General features: G+C 53.6%; 1 protein-coding gene across 4 annotated transcripts in view; it reads right to left on the bottom strand.

The window, feature by feature from the left end:
• Positions 1-15,177, bottom strand: part of TK2 (thymidine kinase 2) — a 29,012-nt gene that overhangs the window by 7,036 nt on the left and 6,799 nt on the right. For 2 of the 4 annotated variants that reach the window (XR_003435476.1, XM_027119701.1), the window contains exons 4-8: positions 13,694-13,747; positions 11,045-11,134; positions 8,776-8,849; positions 1,525-1,613; positions 871-950 (exon numbers count right to left, since the gene is read on the bottom strand). Coding sequence is in view for 3 of the 4 variants with exons in the window: in XM_027119701.1 (XP_026975502.1) it covers positions 871-950; positions 1,525-1,613; positions 8,776-8,849; positions 11,045-11,134; positions 13,694-13,747 (387 nt within the window). In the remaining variant the exon portion in view is untranslated. Of the gene's footprint in view, positions 1-707; positions 785-870; positions 951-1,524; positions 1,614-8,775; positions 8,850-11,044; positions 11,135-13,693; positions 13,748-15,177 lie in introns of all 4 variants that reach the window. The other 2 variants (XM_027119703.1, XM_027119702.1) reach the window with 2 other exon arrangements.

Below are 15,177 nucleotides of genomic sequence, written 5' to 3'. Positions count from 1 at the left end.
GGAGGGGGGAGAGGGGAGGGGGAGGGGGGAGAAGGGAGGGGGAAAGGGGAAAGGGAGGGGGAAAGGGGAAAGGGGAGGGGGAAAGGGGAAAGGGGAGGGGGGAGGGGAGGGGGAGAGAGGAGAAGAGAGAGAGAGAGAGCATGTGTAGCCACAACTAGCTCTTTATGGCCAGAGCATGAAAGGCAGGGAGTGGAAGGGGATGAAGCCAATCACGCAGGATCTCGGATGGCATCTGCAAGTGGGGACTTTATCCTAGACAGTGGTGAGGCACCGAAGAGGGTGGGGTTAGGGGATTGCATGCGTGGTGTTCTGTACTGGGAACATCACCCAAGCAGCAGTGTGGAGGATGGATTTCTGAGGGGGATGCAGATAGTGAGAGACCAGGGCAAGGAGAGCAGTCCAAGCCTGTTAGACAGCCCTGACTAGAGCTGATGTGGCCCTGAGCCAGAACCCAGAAGGGTGAGGCACTGAGCAGACACTAGTGAGTTTCACCTCCCAGCCAGGCACTGTGCCAAGCACTGGCAATGCAACAGCGAGCAAGTGGGCACGTCCTAGCGAGGATCCAGGGGACGGCACAAAGGCAAGCAATTTTCAGGAGGTGGACCAAACAAGTCCTGGGGACACCTGGGTGGGAACAGGAGAAGGGACGCCTCTGAGCCCCAGGGGTGCCCACCACTGAGTCTGGGGCCACAGGAAGTGAAGCAGACCTGGACACCGCACAGGGTCTCCAGCTCAGAGGAAGTCAGAGTTCACCCTCCAACGTGCTCAGTTCCTGTTTCTCTCCCTGAAACAACAGCACAATGATCTCACAGAGGGTGGGGCCAGGACAGGATGAAGTTGCACCTTTCCCCAGGTTAAAGGGGCTCTTACCAGTGGAATGACCTTCTCCTCTTCCCGGCATCTCATCTTTAGCCTCTGGTAACAGGTCTCAGGAGTGGTCTGGAGATAAACTAAGATTTTAAAAAACATATATGTGGCTTTAATTACTCTGTTCATGGCTTGGAAGTGAAAGTGAGGGGTAGGGGGAAGGAAGGCGTGTGGGCAAGGCGTGGAGAGAAACATCTACCAGCAGCCCTGAGCAGGAGAGGCAGACCAGCTGTGTGGCCAAACAGGCTTCTTGACCCTCATCCTGACTTTCATTCTCTTTCCACATCACCAGCCCCACAGGGTCACTGTGAAGCTGAACAGGTTCCGTACATTGCCAGAGCTTAGCACAGGGCCTGGCACCCGGCCCGTCTCAGTAACGGTCCAGGTTCTGTCCCTCCTCCCTCCTTTACAAACTAGAAAAAACCCATCATATCACAAGGGACCGAGGGGAAAGCAGTTTGAGGAACTGGCCAGGGTGCTTCTCCAGGAGGGACCAAAAGCCCCAGATTCTATCTGCCCTTTGGGAGAAGGCTGAGTCAAGGCAGGGGAAGAATTGCTTATGGTGAGGGCCCTGCCCACCGCCCCTGCTGCTTGAGGCCCAGCCAACCACCTCCTCACTGGGCCCAGGGGAGGGAGGCCAGGGAGGGACTGTCTCACCTATCAAGTCAATGGACACGTCGATGTTCTTCACAATCCAGTCAAACCATTCCGACAGGACCACATAGTCCACTTCAGGCATCTTCCCACTGGAACGAGAGTTATAAGGGTTTTATTACCCCATGAGAAAGTTCCTGGGCTGTGCCGTTCCCCCAAAACATCTGGGCACTGCCTTTATTGAAAGGGCACTGCCAAGGGAACCATGACATAGTGTAATCACGTGATACTGAGCGGGTAGTGATGACAAGGACCCGAAACCTCCCGACCTCCCGCTGCCCAGGGACGGTCGATGGTATAATGCAGCGAGTATCTTGGCACTGCCCGAGGGGAGAATTCATTTGGGATTTGAACTCCAAACCAAGGAAGGGGCTGTGAAGCCTGTCCCCTGAGAACACGGACAGCGCTCAGGCTGGGAGGTGGAACAGCAAACCCGTTTCACCTCTAGAAATTTATTTTGTGGAAACAATCGTGGATGCCCTCCGTAGCACTATTTAAAAAATAATGAAAAACTAAATCATGGTACATCTATCTAACAGAAAACCACACAGCAACTGAAAGACGATGCTATAAAATAATATTTAATGACGTGGAAAATGCTCACAATCAAATTCTCATTATTCAATGAAAACAGGAGGATATAAAACTGTGCATATAGCACGACCCAACCATACTTTCAAGAGTATTCATCCACACATTTTGAAAGGAGACTGGAAAGAAAACCACCAAAAGGTTAACAGTGCTTTCCTCTGAACTGTAGGATTATGGGAGACATTTTTTTCTTTATCTCTTTCTGTATTTTCCAAAATTTAACAACATACTAGTTTTCAATTCGGGGCGGGGGTGGGGGGGGGAAATTACTACATATTTTAAGTAATAACTGAAAAAGAAAGAAAGGAAGAAGAAGCCCACAAGTGAGAGAGACCTGGCGTCTGTCCTCTGCCCTGGAGGAAATGAGCAGGGAAGAGCGGGAGGAGGGGCAGCAGCTGGAGGAAACAAACCAGGCAGCTGTGGGGTGACCCTCAAAGGCCCAGGAGAGGAATTCCTTTCAACATCCTCCACCCGTCTTGAATATCATCTTGGATCCACTCAGAACTGGGTTTGGCAAGGCGGGCTACGGGCGAGTGAAGGTGCCTGAGCTGTGTGCAGCTGGGGGTCTTCTGACTGCTGACTAAAGAAGGGAAGGCGGGGAAAAGAGGCCAGTGGAGTGGGTGGTTTGCAGCTGCCCCTGCCACGGGTGGTGAACTGACTCCCACCTGGGTGAGGGGGCAGGATGGGCGTGGAGGAAGGCGCTCTGAAGATGACAAGCTCAAGCAGCCCTGCCTGGGGGCCCAAACGATGGGGCGGGGCACAGACTGGAGGGGGACATCCTCCCCTAGTCCCTGAGACCACCAGACGCCCTCAGCGCAGAAGAGCTGTGCCTGGCAGAGCAGCAGGAAAATGCAGGGTGCCCGGGAGAACAGCAGGGGCAGACGGGCAGTTGTCGGCGCCTTGAGGGGTCTCAGGCATCAGACTTCAGCAGGGAGACCAGAGCAGACTAACGTGTGAGGACCAGCACCCGCCCCCACGAATAAGTCGGGGAGGCTTTGTAGGGGAGGGGAGAGGGAGGAAGTCCCAGGACATTGCAGAAGGGACCAAAATTCAGATACTAAAGGTAACAACTTTGCGATCACAGCTCATATGGTTGCCCATCCCCCAATTCTTTCCTCCTACCTCCTTAAAAGTAGCCCATGGTCTATTCAGGGTCCATCCCACAGGCCTGAGTGTTCAGGGAAACCTGACCGCAGCCCAAGCTTCAGAGCAAACCAACTGGTCTGAGGGACGTCCTCTCCGCTGGCCAGGCTGAGTTGATCAGCCCAGGCCAAAGGGCCCAACCTGACCAGTGAGACATGAGGGAGGTTTGCTCCTCATGCTTAGAGGAGAGCCACTGGCAAGACATCCACCCTCTGGCCAGCAATGAGAAGCCCGGTTCTGCCACAGGCGTTGTGTCACCAAGAGGGACTCATATTGAGGACACAAACAAGACAGTAGGAAAACAGAGAGAAACAGCACTAGGGCCACCGAATGAAACCAACACCAAAGCCTGCTGTTAAGACAGCCCGTGACAACCTCAGTGTTCAGGCTACTTTGAGCTGGGCTGCAGTTAGCTGCAGCTGAGAGTATTTGATATTCAGACACCAAACCACTCTTCTTGACATGTTTTCCTTCTCTGGAACAAAGCTGACTCCGAGGGAATGAGGATTTGCCAAAAAGAAGCTGCTGATCAGCCCCACTCGCTCCACCGAACACGCAGCCTGGGCACACAGCACAGACTGGCAACTCAAGGGTGAGGGCCAGTGAGCAGCACACATGGAGGGAAAGTTGCCCAATAGCCTCCCACGTCATGAACGCTGGACAGCTGGTGTGAGACTGCCCCAGAGGACTTCACCGGTGTCTGTAAGGCTCAAGGGAGGTTCTGTCAAATCCCAGAGCTGGGAGGATACCCTTAGCTGTGGCCACCGAACTGAGTCACAATTCAGGACATAGGTAGCACAGTGTTAACTAAAACCAAACCAACTGACACCACAAAAAGTGTTGGGGCCTGAGAGCCGCTGCTCTGCTGGAAATCGGCCCCAGGTGGTCTTAGGACACCTCCTGGGTGGCTCAGGAACCTCCCATTCTCACCTGGCCCAGGCAAACCCGGGAGGAAGCAGGTCCTCCCTTCCCGATGCTCTCCTTAGAGGTCCTCTAGACGGCTCCGGGGCAGCCTCCCTGAGGGCAGGGTCGGCAGGCAGACCTCCAGAAAACCCTTCCAAGACTGCCAGGAGCCATGTGCTGGGGGGTCCAGGACAACTGGCCACCGGCTGAGCGGAGTGAGGAAACGGAAGCTGCCTTCCATGATTCTGAGGCATGTCAGGCAGCGGGCGCTGTTTTATCTGTATCTGCAGTTTTCCTCCTAGGAATCTGCCCGGCTCCTCCTTTGTCTGCCTCGAGAATGGGGCGCCCAGCACCACCACCAAGGCACTGCTTTTATTTCCACAGAACACACGGAGGGCAGCACCTCTCTGCAGACCCACCAACGGTGGACTGAGGGGGTTTCATGGTGCCTTCCCCTTATCCTAGGGGGGCAAAATTGAGGTCACGAGTCCACACGAATCCTGCTGTTTTGTTTGGCACGGTTTGCTGCCGCCCTCCCCGAGGCCCAGAGAGCACGGGCTGAAACTGAAATCACACACTCAAATGCCAGCCTCCTTGTGCACATGACATTCTTTTGTTTCTCACAAGACCTTGTGAGGTCAATTTTAGCCCCAAGTTATAGATGAGGAAAACTGAGGCCCAGAGAAGCTCAGCCCAGCCCTGAGCCAGGGACTGAAGCCTGGCTCTCGGCGGCCCCCAAACCCATACGCTCCTGGCTGCACCACGTGCCCCAACCCCACCTGCCCCGTCTGTCAGCTGAGGGGGCTGCCCCTGGGCCCGTCCAGTGTCTCTCTAGCCTCAGCCTGAGGAAAGCCACCGCTCGCAGGCCCATGACACAGGCAGTGAGTCCCCAGTCTGGCCTAGAGTGAGGAGGAGTCCAAGCCCCAGGGCCCATCAGGGCAGCAAGAGGACCCGCCTGTTGTTCCAAACGCAGGGCCTTAATGGATGTCCACAACCCGCAGCCCCAGGTGAGTCAGTGTGTCACTTCCCCAGCTGGGCCCCATGCAATTCCCTTCCTTCTGTTCTTAGAGAACACCAACCAGGCAATCCTGTGAAACCTTTGTGTTCAATTAGCCCACAGGGTCGGGCCACACAGTGGCCTGCATGGCCGCTTTAGCTGCCTGAGTCTTTCTCGCCACCTTCAGCTGTTCATTCCAGCACAGTGCCCACACCTCAGAAGTCCTTCTGGTTCTTTAAGTCTTTAAGGAGACTGTGGAACCAGAATCTTCCTTGTTGGCAATTAACCCCTGGTGGCATAATTGCATGTATGTTCTGCCCACCCCAAACTCGCTGGGGTGAGGATGCGGGCGGAAGAGGCGGGTCTCTCCCTGGAGTAGCTCCTCACTTGTCCAAGGCCCAAAAGGCAAGAAAGCCCTTCCAGAAGTCTGGCTTTGGGGGATGCAGAATTGCAGAATGTGGGCTTTTCTGGGCACCCGAGCCTGCAACTGCAGACAGCAAAGCCACGCCTACCGTACTTCCTTCCATCCCAGTCCCTCCAGATTCCAAGCCAAGGCTGCAAGGGCTTCTGTGAAAGAGAGAAGGGCCAACCCCAAGGCTGAAGGGGCAGCAACCATGCACTTGTGTAAGGGCTGTGTAAGGGCTGTCCCCACACAAGCTCCCAGGCAAGAGCTGACACCCAACACAAGCCATCTTGTGGTTCCCAGTACCCAGCTGAACTTCCACAGGTGGGAACCAAAACATCCTATTCTGGCTATGAGCAAAGGATCCAGCCAAACCCAGTTCTAGGCGTCATTTGGTTTAGGCTCAAAATGATGGTAATCTGTATTTGGGGGGCATGGAAACATCTACTTTCGCAGCACCACTTCACTGTGGAAGGCCCACTGCATGGAGAGAAGCTGGGTTTCTAATGAAAGTGACCAAGAAGAAAGCCCACATCCTACCCTTCCTCCCACCTGTCACTTCTTTAGCTCTGGCTAGAAATACCGTTTACTGTGCCTCCAAAAAGAAAACCTTTGGCCTACAGCTGCCTCACTCCTGACCTAGGAATACACCCAGAGACCCTGAAAACAAAGGTAATACAACAAAACCCCCAACAACCAAAATCTGAAGCCACAAATGTGAAATGAAGAAACTGCAGGTGGTGCAGGAAGCTGAGGAAATCCTGCTCCACGAAGAACTTTCACTCTGGCTGGCCACCTGCCCCACGGACCCCCACAAAGACAGCCCGCAGGTCTTGCTTTCAACGACCCCTAAGGCCCAGGTGAGGCCCCAAGGAAGCCACGGGGCAAAACTCCCAGGGGAAAGGACCATGATTGGCACAGACGGCCCCTTGCGGGCCACCTGGCTGCTGCCTTCTTCGGAGGCTGCCCCTCCAAGTGTGACGCCAACCAGCAGGATGATAGCTACCCAGGGTGCTTTTCTGCTACAAATGCAGGCTCTCGGGCCCCACCCTGGAAGCAGCATGGGTGCATTAACAAGATGCATGGAGTCTGTGGGAGAAGCTGAGTGTAGGGCCTGGGTGGAAAGGGGCAGAGGCCTGGTCCCCCGGAGCCAGCACACTGGGAACTCCCCTGGGCCTGAAGCCTCTGGCCTTACAGAGAGAAATCTAGATGTCTCACCACTTCCTCCTTCACTGCTGCCCCACAGAGCAGTGTGCAGGTCAGCCCCCTGGTCAGTTTCCTGCCCAACCAGGAAGGAGCAAGGCCTTCGAACCCCACGTGGTTCCTGGTCTGCCAAACGCGGTCAACAGTGCCCAGCTCAGTGCTGCCTGGAGGGCTCAAACGGAAGGACAACGACTGTAGCTCCTGCCCACGGGTCCCTGCCCTGCCCCTCAACCACATGAGCCGTGCCTACTCTCAGGTAAGCTGGACCAGTCCCACAAGTGAATGGCCTGCACTGGGAAGGTGCCTCTTGGTGTCCCTGCCCTTGGATCTCTGCCGCCCAAACTCGGGCTCTCTGGGGAGTGTGGCTGAGTGAGGGGGACTCCCAGCCACATGCTGAGCACACCAGTTGTTACAATCACAGGGATATGTTATGGGATAGAATGCAAAGACTTCGAAGAGAAGTCTTCAAAGAAATTTCCAGTTAGTTAGCCGGCTGCTTCGGGTACGCAGGCTGGGAAAACCTGCAGGGAAGCGGCCGCCTGGGTGAGCGTTTCTCTGCCTTTGGAGACTTCAGGGAAAGGGTTTGAGGAGCACTGCCTTCTCTCATCTCCCTGAAACCAAAGTGGCGGATGGCCTGGCCCCCCTGGGCCCCCCTTTGGGAAGCCCAAAACTGCCATTTTTGTAGGTCAAAATTGGTCAAGTGCTAATAATTTCATACGGTTCAACCTAATTAGAAGTTGTCTTGAATACCACGAAGAAAACCAACAGAAAGAAGTAATTAAGAGTAACAAGAGGGGCTTCCCTGGTGGCGTAGTGCTTAAGAATCCACCTGCCAAGGCAGGGGACGTGGGTTTGAGCCTTGGTCCGGGAAGATCCCACGTGCCACGGAGCAACTAAGCCTGCGCGCCACAACTACTGAGCCTGAGTTCTAGAGCCCGCGAGCCACAACTACTAAAGCCCGTGCGCCCTAGAGCCGGTGCTCCACAACAAAGAGAAGCCACCGCAATGAGAAGCCCACACACTGCAACTAAGAGTAGCCCCACGCTCGCCACAACTAGAGAAAGTCCACGCACAACAGCGAAGACCCAACGCAGCCAAAAATAAATAACAGAAAAAAAAAGAATGAGAGGCTCAACCCACCTAGACAGGGAGGCTGGGACCACAGCTGCAGATGGGAGGGAACAGGGAGGCAGGGTGTAGAGAGTGGAAGGCAGATATCAGGACCAGCTCTGTGAGGGAGTGAAGCTCAAAGCTACCAAGAAGGGAGACGCAGAGAAGAAGCTGCAGCCCATTCCCCAAGACCCCCAAACATCAGCAGTCAACTGAGCGCAGGAGTGGAGGACCCCACACCTCTGAGGCCACAGCACTGAGGGCCACCAGAAGCCCCCCCAGCTAGGTCTGTGTGACAGAGTCTGCTCCCACGAGGGCAGAAGACAGCTGTGAGTGAAACCACAACAAATAGCATGCACACTGCTGGACTGATGGCTCTGGTCGCTCTGACTCTTCACCCCTCCCTGTCTCCTCCCACTTTGCCATGTAACCCACAGGGCCCTGCCCCCTCTCAGACTGGGGTGGGCTGGTGTGACCTGCTCTGGCCAATGGATGTTAGCGAACATGAAGCAGAGACCTGAAAAGAACTACGGTGCTTTTGATCTGCTATAGCCATGAGATGTGAATGCCCAGGCCAGCTTGCCGGTCCCAGAAGGAGGATCAGCAAGCAGATGAGAGATGAGTCACCCCAGTCACCCTCAATGGGCCACCCCAGACCAGCCAACCCCTGGACATATCATTGAGCCAGCCAAGGTCAGCAGAGCCGCCGGGCCGGCCGCCCTGGACAGCCGAGCCATCAGCGCGGAGAGCTGTCTGTCACTGAGGCCTTGTGGTTGGTTGTTACACAGTGTTACTGTGGCAACACAGTAGGTACTCAGTATGTGTCAATTAGATAAATAAGTTTCAATTTCATTTTTAAAAATGTAATGGTTTAATAAATTATCGATTGTGCAAACTACGGTACCTTCTATACAAGTTTTCTACAAAAACGTATCTTGCGCTGTGAATTGACCGCTCCATCAACCGTACAGGCAATGTCTACAAGAAAACAAAAAGTGATTCACTAACTCAGGCAAAGAGGAAGGGGTCAGGAAGCCTTGAAGAATGCCTGTTGCTCCCCCTGCCTATGGTCTATGCTGAATACAAGAATTGAGAAGCCTCAGGAGAGGGAGGTGGACACCAGAGAACCGTGTGTCCCACGTTAGGCTCCCTGGGCCCTGGACCCTCCCCACACCATACCCTGAATCTCAGTGGTCAGTGCAGCAAGGCCGGGTGGAGGGCCTGTCAGCAGCAGCCTCCTTCACAGGAGGGGTGAGGCTCCACTGGACTGTGGGTTTGGGGAAGTGCCCCCCGGGAAAGTGGTGGCAAGCACAAAGCGTGGTGATTATCATGGACCTAAATAGGATGCATTTGCTTAAGCGGAGGCACAGCTCCGAGAGAGCTGGGCTGTGGCTTTATGGAACCCCACCAGCATGCCTGCCAACCTTGCCGCCTCCTCACAGGGCTGGCTGGGGATCACTGCAGCCCTTCAAAACTGGAAAGGACTGTGCCCAGGAAGAGGGAGGACGACACTGACATGGCCCCTCTCTGCCAGCATGCACACACCCTCCACAGAAGGCCTTTCCCTTTGTCCAGTGTCCCATTGGGAAGCCGGAGGTGCTCTTACTCTTGACACCAAGTGGACAAACACTGCTCTCACTCAGCCTGGCCCACAGCATCCAATGGGGCCTGGACCAGCAAATCGGAGGCTGATTTAAAGCCATAACCCAGGAATTTCCTGACTCTCCTATTTGTCTATCTGTCCATCTGCCTTCTTTTCTGTTTTTCAGTCCTCTCCTTACTTATGACTCTCTGCTGCCCATCTTTTGCTAGTTCCCCATTTATCCCTCTCTCCTTCTCCTCCTCTTTCCTAGTTTGTCCATCTCTCTTTCTCTGCCTCCTTCCTGATAGATTTCCTTAAAGAGAGGAACACACACACAGCCCGTTATATTCAGATATACTAGATACAATTTACATTTGCAATCGAGTGCCCACCCAGGAGAAGCAGGTTGCAGGCCAACCTCAGACCATACTCTGACATGGATCTTTTAGACAGATTTTTGGGGAGATAGAAATTTATATGGTTCTGCTCATATCTTTTTCTATTATTAAAAGACACAGATTTGTAGAAGAATGACAGCTACGGCTGCAAGTGCCCAGCCTTGCATCAAACCACTGAATGGCTGTGTCAGAGAAACTGGCCGATGGATCTCCTGTCTCCTTCAAGGAGAGCCTCCAAAGCCAGTCTCTTAGGTGGTACTTGCCATTCTGAACCACGGGTGCCAATCGGATCTCTCAGTCAGCCTTTCTTCTAAGAGACTCTGCCCCTATTCACACCCTGCTGATGGAAGGGGCCTAAGTGGCCGTGTTTGTGACCTGCCCCAATACCTGACTGGACCAGGGCTGGACACCTGACCCAAGCTGAGCCAATCAGATTCTTCTCTCAAGAACCTGAACTGAGAATGTGAACAAGCCTTGTGAAGGTTAGATCAGCAGCTCTCATGCAAACAAATAAGGGATATGTTAAAATCACCTGGAGAGCCTGATAAAACCCAGATTGCTGGGCCTCACCTCAGAATTTCTGATTCAGCAGATCCAGGATGGGGCCAGAAAATGTGCATTCCTAACAAGTTTCCAGGTGCTGCCGCTGCTCCTAGTACAGGGACCACACTTTGAGAAGAGCTGAGTTAAAGGGAGTTGAGCCCAGGAGCGATCGGGTCATGAAGACTCGGGCTTACATGGCATCATAGCAAGTTCTTGGCTAGCTGAGGTTGGTGGGTGGGGGCACTGGAGGCTGGTCCTCAGAGAGCTGTAGGAACAGAGACCTTCACCCCAGAGACAGAGAAGGCTGAGCAGCTCTGAAGGCCCAGTGGGGCTTCCTTGTGAGGTTTCCCTTCCTGGCAACCACATGCCACTCATTTGAAGAAAACTGTGTTTAAGAAGGTTGAAACCATGGGCTTCCCTGGTTGCGCAGTGGTTGAGAGTCCGCCTGCCAATGCAGGGGACACGGGTTCGTGCCCCGGTCCGGGAAAATCCCACATGCCGCAGAGCAGCTGGGCCCGTGAGCCATGGCCGCTGAGCCTGCGCGTCCGGAGCCTGTGCTCCGCAACAGAAGAGGCCACAACAGTGAGAGGCCTGCGTACCACAAAAAAAAAAAAAAAAAAGAAGGTTGAAACCAAGCATCTGAAATGTACCTGAGGACGAGTGTGCTGGTCCAGCATGGTGAGCTGCACATATGTCTGCAGCGTGAGGCCCCATCGACAGGCGTCCTGGTACATCAGACCCTAAAGAGGGGAGAATGCAGTGCTCTATCTGTAGGACTCCCAGCCCGGTCACAGAGTGGACAGAGACAGACACTGGAGCAGTTACAGGACAGCCTGGGAACAGCTATAATAGAAGCCTATATAAAGTCCCAGGGAGCATTCATTCAGGCATTCAATCATTTTCACTGAGCCCCTACAGCCTGCTCTCTATCCGGCAACCAGTGAGCCTGTTATACTACAGGAGCCAGTTATCATCACTCCCCTGTTCAGGACTCTCCCTGGCTTCCCACTGCATTCACAATGAAATCCAAAGCCCTTACCAAGGCCCACAGGGCCCTAGACAATCACTTCCATCTTCTCTTGTCTCCAACCATTCTTTCTTTGGCTCTGTGAGCTTCCAACCACATGAGCTTCCTTACTGTTACCCAAACACACAAGTGTGATTTCAACTCAGGGCCTTTGCACCTGCTGTGCCTTCTGTCTGAACACTCTCCCCCAGACACCTGCACTGCTCCCTCCCAAGCTTTGTTTAGGTTTCTGCTCAAATGTCACTTTGTCAGAGATGCCTTCCCAACCATCCTCTTTAAAACAGAATCCACCTCCTCAATCACTCTCTACCGCGTGTAGATACAAAATACTTCCTCCATGTTCCACTTGCTAATAATCCCATTCTGGGGCTTCCTTGGTGGCACAGTGGCTGAGAGTCCGCCTGCCAATGCAGGCAGGGGACACGGGTTCATGCCCCGGTCCAGGAAGATCCCACATGCCGCGGAGCGGCTGCACCCGTGAGCCGTGGCCACTGAGCCTGCGCATCCGGAGCCTGTGCTCCGCAACAGGAGAGGCCACAGCAGTGAGAGGCCCCCGTACCCCAAAAAAAAAAAAAAAAAAAAAAAAAATCCTATTCTGCTCTTTTCCACATTTTTGCTTCTTTTTCTCTTGGTGCTAACTAATGGAACTCCGGTGCTCTGCATTGAAAACTGCTAACTCCTAACTGCGGGTGAAAGAATCTCAGAAAAGTTAGGAGAAACACTCCCTCTTGCCTGACAGCTGCAGAAAAAAAGACCTTTCTGCATCAGAAAACCAATTCAGATAAAGTGATGACCTGAGACTTTTCACAGAACTATCAATCTTGCTCCTCTGTCTAGAGTGGAAACTTGTGTAAAAATATCTAATTCTATTGTTTTTTTTTTAATTATAAAACTGTCATTGGCAATGCTCTTTGTGCCACGGATACTCAGACTTCTGAGACTGGGACTGGGTCCTGTGAAAGTCACCTCTAACCCCTAACGTCTGCAACTCTAGTTGTCTTACATAACAATCCAGCCCTGGTTCCTCTGGGTTTCCTAGAAGACAGGAATGTTTCTGAGCTTCCTTGTATGCCCACGACTGGCATTCCATCCTCTCCCCCTTGCTGAGAGGTGAAACTCTTTTCCCGTCTCTGGGATTCTTTATTCAAAAGCTCTGAGAGGTTTTGCCTTATTTAAATAATATCCTTCTACCTGCTTTAGATGCCTTCTTAGCTCCTGTCACCACCGGCCATATCACACACTTTTTAATTGCCTTCTGCCTCCCCACACTGGGATATTGGGGCCAGCAGAGCAGAAGCTTCGAGGTGCTCACCGCCCCAGCGTCTAGAATAGTGTTTGGCACATGGCAGGCATGCAATGAATACTGGCTGAATCAATCAGTGAACAAGCACCTACTAAGTGCTCAGCACTGTGCTATGTTCTAGCAAAAAACGGTGAGCCAAATGAGACACAGTCCCTGCCCTTAGTGGAACTCAGAGTCTAAAGACCCACACAAGGAGATGTCATTTGTGTTGCTAGAAATGACGGGACAGCACAGGCTCCCCCTAGTCCAAGGTTCAAACCTAGATCTGTCATTTACCAGCTGTGTGACCTTGGGCAACCTATTTCAGCCATGGTTTCCTTACCTGAAAAACGAAACTAATCGTTCCTCCATCATGGGACAGGAGCCCAGAACCAGCATCCCTTTCTTGAGCTCACTCTTACAGGACCCAGACTCCACCCACCTCTTTCAAGCAGCCAGAGTTGAGCCTTCTGAACGGGAAGGAGGTGGGAGGGGCACAGGCACATTACAGCCCCTACTTGCTAGGTCCACCCTTGGGAAAGCAGACTGGTAGCTTCAGGGTGAGCATGAGGCAGCCCCTGGGCATTGGCAAGTGCAAACCCCAATCAGAGGTTTACCAAGGAAGCTAGTTACTTAGGGACAGGTCCTGGGGGGCTAGGCCTGAGGAGACCTGGGTTTCTTCTAGGGGAGGGTGGGGTAAGAATGAGCAGCAGGAGAAGGACCCTCCGGTAGCTGGGGCCGACCACTTGGGATAGTTTGGGATAGCTGACAGGAGGTCCCTGGGCTCCTTACATGCCCAGCCAGGCCTCAAAGAACCTTGACCTCAGACCATCGACATGCGGCCATTTTCCCTTTGTCCCCTCCCTCTCCCCCACCACCCAGCGAAGAGCAAGGACACGTCTGGACAGGGTGCAGGCTCAGGCACCAGCAGCGCTGCTCCTGCACACTTAAGGGGCAGCTGGCGGTTCACGCATAGAACAACACACTCACCAGAGGATTATGGCCTCGGACATTTCTCCACTTGGGCACGGGCTCCGTTAACACCTGTCAGGAAAGAAAACATCAGAGAGCTGCTGCTCCTCAGTTCTGAGCTCTGTGAAGGCTCGTGTTAGGGGTGGGATCAGGGAGAGAGTCAAGATTTGGGCGCCCAGGGTGGGCCAAAATAGTGGAGCAACCCTCCCTGCGAGGCCACAACTCCATGCAGATGTGGCTCCAGGCGCAGCTTCGAGAAATGACTTGAGAACCACTCTGCCCACCCCTGTATACGAGCATATGCACACGCCACTTCTCCTGCTGCCACAGGAGCTCCCGAGGGCAAGTGGGTTCTCCCAATCCCCCCTCCACGTGTTCCACCCTGCCCCTTACTGCCCAGCACATCAGGAAGGCAGGGAGGTGAGAGAAGCCACGAGGGAGGCTGCTTCTTGCACTTCAGGCTGCAGCTTGCACCCAGCTTCCGGTCTGGGGGCTCTCCAGCGACCTTGGCAGTGTGCCCTGCCTCCCTTTCCTCCCTCTGATCTCTGTGTTGGGCACACTGACGGCAGAGTCCTGTTTCTTTAGTAGCCTCCCTAAGCTGTGCAGGTGTGTGCCGGAAAGGATTTAAATGGTGCCCTTGGGACTTCCCTGGTGGTCCAGTGGGTAAGACTCTGTGCTCGCAATACAGTGGGTCCGGGATCGATCCCTGGTGGGGGAACTAGATCCCGCATGCATGCCGCAACTAAGAAGTCCGCCTGATGCAACTAAGACCCTGCACAGCCAAAATAAATAAATAAGTAAATGGTGCTCTTGGGGCCAAGATTTTGAGAATATCCGGATCCCTCTGTGGACCTTCAAGTCCATGTGAGTAGGTGCCACAGGTCACAAGACACCAAAGGAAAGCAATGCATGGGACCCTTGAAGAGTAACCTCCCCCCACCTTTTACCCCTCTGTGCCTTTGCTCATGCTGTTGTTCTGCCCAGTATGCCCACCTCACCTCATTTCACCTCAACTTTCATTACATGGAAAACTCCTATACATCCTTCAGAATCCAGTTCAAATATCCCTTCCTCTGTGAATCATTCCCTGTTCCTCCCAACCTCCCTCTCCTTCTTCTGGGTCTTCAGCACTCTGGTCCTGTCCCCTGAGTAGCATATGCTGTACCACTCAGGCCCACCAGAGGCTGGGACACAGGCAGCCTTGACCTGTGCCCCATCTGTGGCACTGTCACTCAACAAATACTGAGCACCCACTGTGCCAGGTGCCAAGGATTCAGCAAGAGAAAAACCACCCCAGCCCTGCTTTCATGCTTTCAACTTTAAACTTACTGGGGAAGCAGACATTAATCAGGTCATCACAGAAAGCAACACATATTTTCAAACCCCGAGAAGTAGTACAAAATAAGGATACAGGGCTTCCCTGGTGGCGCAGTGGTTGAGAGTCCACCTGCCGATGCAGGGGACACGGGTTCGTGCCCCGGTCCAGGAAGATCCCACATGCC

This window comes from Aethalodelphis obliquidens, unplaced genomic scaffold (assembly GCF_003676395.1).
Source record: "Aethalodelphis obliquidens isolate GAN/ISIS:26980383/991018 unplaced genomic scaffold, ASM367639v1 scaffold20, whole genome shotgun sequence".
Lineage (NCBI taxonomy): Eukaryota > Metazoa > Chordata > Mammalia > Artiodactyla > Delphinidae > Aethalodelphis > Aethalodelphis obliquidens.
This window is presented reverse-complemented; position numbering and strand designations above follow the sequence as displayed.